This window comes from Oculina patagonica, chromosome 3, assembly GCF_052425735.1.
Source record: "Oculina patagonica isolate OP01 chromosome 3, crgOcupat, whole genome shotgun sequence".
Lineage (NCBI taxonomy): Eukaryota > Metazoa > Cnidaria > Anthozoa > Scleractinia > Oculinidae > Oculina > Oculina patagonica.
The window spans coordinates 18,455,218-18,459,754 of record NC_135760.1 but is presented as its reverse complement, the minus strand read 5'-3'; the positions used below and the strand labels follow the sequence as shown (position 1 = coordinate 18,459,754).

Sequence of the window (4,537 nt, the reverse complement as noted above, 5' to 3'; positions counted from 1 at the left end):
AAGGATGAAGAATAATTTATTATGACTCCTCACCCAGTAAGGCAGGTAAATCTTGCCCTCATCAGCAACAAACTCCAGGACTCCACAATGAGTGTTTCTACCTGACCTTGAATTGGTGAGTTTGAACAACATTGGATACACAATGTGTAGTCTTGCTGTAAGAAGAAGAAAAGTGTTGTTTCTCACAACTGAAGGCATGATATCAAATGTCATTTCTTAGAAGGAACATATGGAAGGAAGCTACACCAGAACTGAATACAAACGCACTACCATTATCATTAATAGGCCTTATCACAGTTTTCAATGCCATCTTGATGAGCAGGCAAAGCGGGTAGTATTTACAGTGTTGGTATGGGAATCCGACGGAAAGTATCTTTTATAAAAATTGAATTCTGGGCAACTTATGAATTGTAAGGATGACCTAAATAAATCATCAGAATAGGCCTTGAATTCTTGAATTCTGGACAACTTATGAAATGTAAAGTTAAGATACCAGGCAGAAGTTTTTATTCGCCCGGTTTGAAGGATGTAGCTGGGCTAGAAAGCGTTCAGTTACGTTTTTAATTTCTCATACTGTCTATAATTTTTACCGCGGACATTGTCAATTTGCGGGAAAAATTATAGACAAATGTATGGGAAATTAAAAATGTAACTGAATGCTGTCTAGCCCAGATACATTCTTCAAACCGGGCGGGCGAATAAAAACTTCTGCCTGGTATCTTAACTTTACAATTCATAAGTTGTCCAGAATTCAAGAATTCAAGACCTATTCTAGTAAGTAAGTAAGTAAGTAAGTAAGTAACGTCTTTATTTATAGAGGGTAGCACTTAATAGCTATAAAGCTAACAAACTCGTGGCCCTCCTATTTACAAGTATTAAAAAAAAATCTAAGATACACATTAAAAAACCTACGATATACAATAATATATAAGAAACAAATTACCAATTAAAAACTACTTATTAAAAACTAATTTAAAAAAAAACAATTCTGTATTCCAAATAAGATCTTACATTATAAAATGGTCAATAAAATGTTGTTTCCTTAAAATTGAACTGCAAAAACTATTTCGAAAACTGTTAAGTGAAGGTTTTTTTCTAAGCTCAAGTGGCAGGCTGTTCCATGCTTGGCATGTTTGAACTGCAAAAGTTCTTCCACCTTCAGTTTGTCTTTGGCAAATTCTGATGATTTATTTAGGTCAGGACATGCTTGTTCAAAGCACAATACATTCAAATCCTGATTTCTTAAACCTCCTGATAAACCTTGAACCAAAAGTGGTTGCCCTTATCTTTTACCCCCATGCTCTCAGAATTCCATTGTCCTTAACACCATCCCCCCCTCCCCCTCCTCCTCCCCCCCCCCCACACACACACACACACCCTTTTGGAATTAATAGGTTATTTTTTCTTGAACAAGCAGTCTCAAGCTTAAAGATAGATCAATTACCTTAGTTTATTTATAATACAAAATAGTTTAAAGGGGCAGTATCATGGAAATTCGTAGACATTTTGGTGTTAGCTATGCTAGAATTATAAGGCTTGCACTCATTGATCAACAAAAAAGCCTTTGAACAACAAAGAAAGCCACAATCCATTCTAAAAGGTGTGAATAACTGGTCAGGAATTAATGGTTTATAAGCCTTTTTTTTCAAGTAGGCCCTTTCAAATTTGAAAATGTCCTAGGGGGGGTACTTGCAGTATACATGACGGGGGGGGGGGGTCCGACGGAGCTTCATATTGCGAACCCAAAAAAATACATGAGCCTGAAATTTTACACCCCCCAAAATACCTGATATCAAAATTTTCTACCCCAAAAAGTAAAGATCTAGCACCTCGATACTGATTTATTCACTAAAACAGACTTTAAGATTAAAAAAATATATGACAGATCTCTTGACCCAAAAAAATACCGAGGGTGTAAATTTTCAACCCCAAAAAAATATGTCTGACCTCCCCGTCATGTATACTGCAAGTACCCCCCTGGGGAAAATGTCTGCCAGACGTTTTCAAAGTTTTAGACCACTACTGCCATATCCGTCCGTAGCCAAACCACCTTTGCACAATTTTCATGATTTAGTACAGTACATTTTAGCAAAGTCAGGCCATTATCAGTGGCTTCTTATTAATACCAACACCTTCATTGCATTTTCAAAAAGCACTTAATCATGTTGACACTGTCCCTTTAAGTGTTGTGTCTAAAGAACTCTCCTTGCCCTTGGAGTTCCAAGATGCCATGGTGGTATGGATATGGACATTTCTCGGAAACACCCATTACACAGAAGTTGAGAACTAAAAGTACTTCATGCTTTACTTACTTAACTGATCCAAGGCTGAAGGTGGCATTATAACTGGAAACAACAAAATTAAAATAAGAATATTAACAAAGTATGCAGGATGCATAGTAGTAACTGGCCCAGGGGGGGTACTCCGGCTTGTAAATGACTGGGATGATCGAATGGAGGCAAAACTCAGGACCCAAAAAAATCCCTTAGTCTTCCGACATTACCCAAAAAAATTCCCAGACCAAAAATAACCCCCCCCAAAAAAAATCCCTTGTCAAATTACCCCTAAATTGCCAGGAGGGGCAATAATATAACACAAAGAAAACCATAAAAAATTGAACGCTCGTGTTTGTTTATTCATCATACCATAATTATGCCAAGGCCGTGCCAAGTTCGTTTTTAATACCCCCATAAAAATCCCCTATTTAAATCAAGTCACCCAAAAAAATACTTGCCAAATTTTCCAACCCAAAAAAATCCCGGAATCGAAATTTTCAAACCCCAAAAAATCCTTCAATCATCCACGTCATTTACAAGCAAGAGTACCCCCCTGGGGTAACTGGTCTAGCTTGCCATGACAGTCTCCCTGCAGCTCAGTGGTTAGAGCAGCCGACCAGTGTCTGGAACTGGGCACAGACTTAATCCAACAAAAACGTTGATATGTTGATGGGCTGTTGACCGATTAATTCTCGATTAATTTTTTGTCATATTTTGGAGAAACTAAATCTTGGGTTGTGGTCATCTCTGTGAAGATAATAAGCTAATAATTAAAGTGGATCATGTTTAATATCCCTGGGTAATTAAGTCTTTGCAGGCTTTTTCGTTGAGGCAGTTATCGTAAAGGCTAGTCTCCTCCGATATGTCATTCTATATATCAATCAGTGTCAAACAATAGTTGGCTAATAGTCGGTCAATATGTTGATCAATTATTGGCCAAGTAGATTATTGGAAGACTATTGACTGAGCGACTATCAGTAGACTATTGACCAAGCATCGACTGAATATCGAACAACTCTGGCTAGCTGGTCAAGAGTCAGCCTATAGTTGGTCGACGGTCTGCACTTAATAGCTTGAGTTTCGGTTGACAAACGGCTGAGTGTCAACCAAGTTATTAGTGGACTCACAACCAATATATGGGTTGACTATCAGCCAACTATCGGCCAACTATCCACTGACTATCGACCGACTATCAGCCAATGGGCTATTCCATTTGATATCTGCACCCCCCCCCCTCCATTATTTAGGGACTGGGAAATCTAAGGGGGAGGGAGTCTCCAAGAGCTATTTCTGAGGGGGCATTTATGTTGGTGTCTTTGAACTCCTTTTTTTTCTGAAGGGTTATTTAAAGGTTATTTCTGAGGGGGCTAACACAAGAGTACTTCAATAGGGAGGGGGTGCGAATATTAAATAGAATGGCCCAAGATATGGACCAACATATTGGATGAAACTGGTCTATAGTAAACAGTGGCCAAAATAAGTTGTGTATTGAACTTCAGGAACCAACGAAGTGATGAGTAGAAGTTTCTCACACCAGCGGCCCTTTCCAAATATTAAACATGTCCTTAAAACAGCCTAGTCTTACATGACGTATGTAATGCCTTACATACTTGACTATTTCCGGTTGTATTATGGAAACTTACTTTTACCACCACGTTCCACATCTTCTCTCTCGTTTCCTGGAAACATGACAACTGAAAAGCAGCGAAACTGCGTATTGAATGTCCTTGGCATACCACCAAACATTTCGAACCCAAACTGCTGCGAACGGAAGCACTTTTAGATTGCAAATAACTTCCACATAAAGAGGGCAAACTTTGCCTTTGAAATAGAAAGATCCATGCCAGAAAACTTACCATCTTGTTAAGTAATTATATTTCAAGAAAAATTCTAGAAATAATTAGCAAGTTATCTACTTTTTAGAGTTTCACTTTCTAGATTTTGTAGCCGGAGGTTGACAACAAAGTTTTTTTTGCTTGAATTGCTGAGTTACCGCGCCTTCTTTAGGCAACGCAGGAAGACTAGTAACAACCAGTTGGAGTGGAATTGAATGATCTTTGGACCAAATCACTGGATCTTTGGACGGCTGGATCGATGAACGATGAATCGATTGTCAATGACCACTGGGTCTTTGGATCGACGGATCGATGGATCGACAGATCGACGGATCGATGGATCAAGGGAAAGATGGATCGCTTGATCTTTGGATCTTTGGGCCGATGGGACGATGGATCGCTTGATCCGATAGAACAAGATCTTGG

The 4,537-nt window shown here is 38.8% G+C and overlaps 1 protein-coding gene and 1 long non-coding RNA gene across 3 annotated transcripts in view; one reads left to right on the top strand and one right to left on the bottom strand.

Annotated features, from left to right (window-relative positions):
• The window catches only part of LOC144645518 (uncharacterized), a 70,712-nt gene extending 69,729 nt beyond the window's left edge, over positions 1–983 (top strand). Inside the window, exon 2 of the long non-coding RNA XR_013569300.1 lies at positions 776–983. This is a non-coding gene — a long non-coding RNA (uncharacterized LOC144645518). The remainder of the gene's footprint in view (positions 1–775) is intronic.
• LOC144645405 (ubiquitin recognition factor in ER-associated degradation protein 1-like) overlaps positions 1–4,537 on the bottom strand; it is a 12,212-nt gene extending 7,675 nt beyond the window's left edge. Inside the window, exons 1-4 of one of the 2 annotated variants that reach the window (XM_078504979.1) lie at positions 4,133–4,537; positions 3,920–4,034; positions 2,313–2,345; positions 34–155 (exon numbers count right to left, since the gene is read on the bottom strand). In XM_078504979.1, the coding sequence (XP_078361105.1) occupies positions 34–155; positions 2,313–2,345; positions 3,920–4,034; positions 4,133–4,135 (273 nt within the window). In that variant the 5' untranslated portion in view covers positions 4,136–4,537. Of the gene's footprint in view, positions 1–33; positions 156–2,312; positions 2,346–3,919; positions 4,038–4,132 lie in introns of both variants that reach the window. The other variant, XM_078504978.1, reaches the window with a different exon arrangement.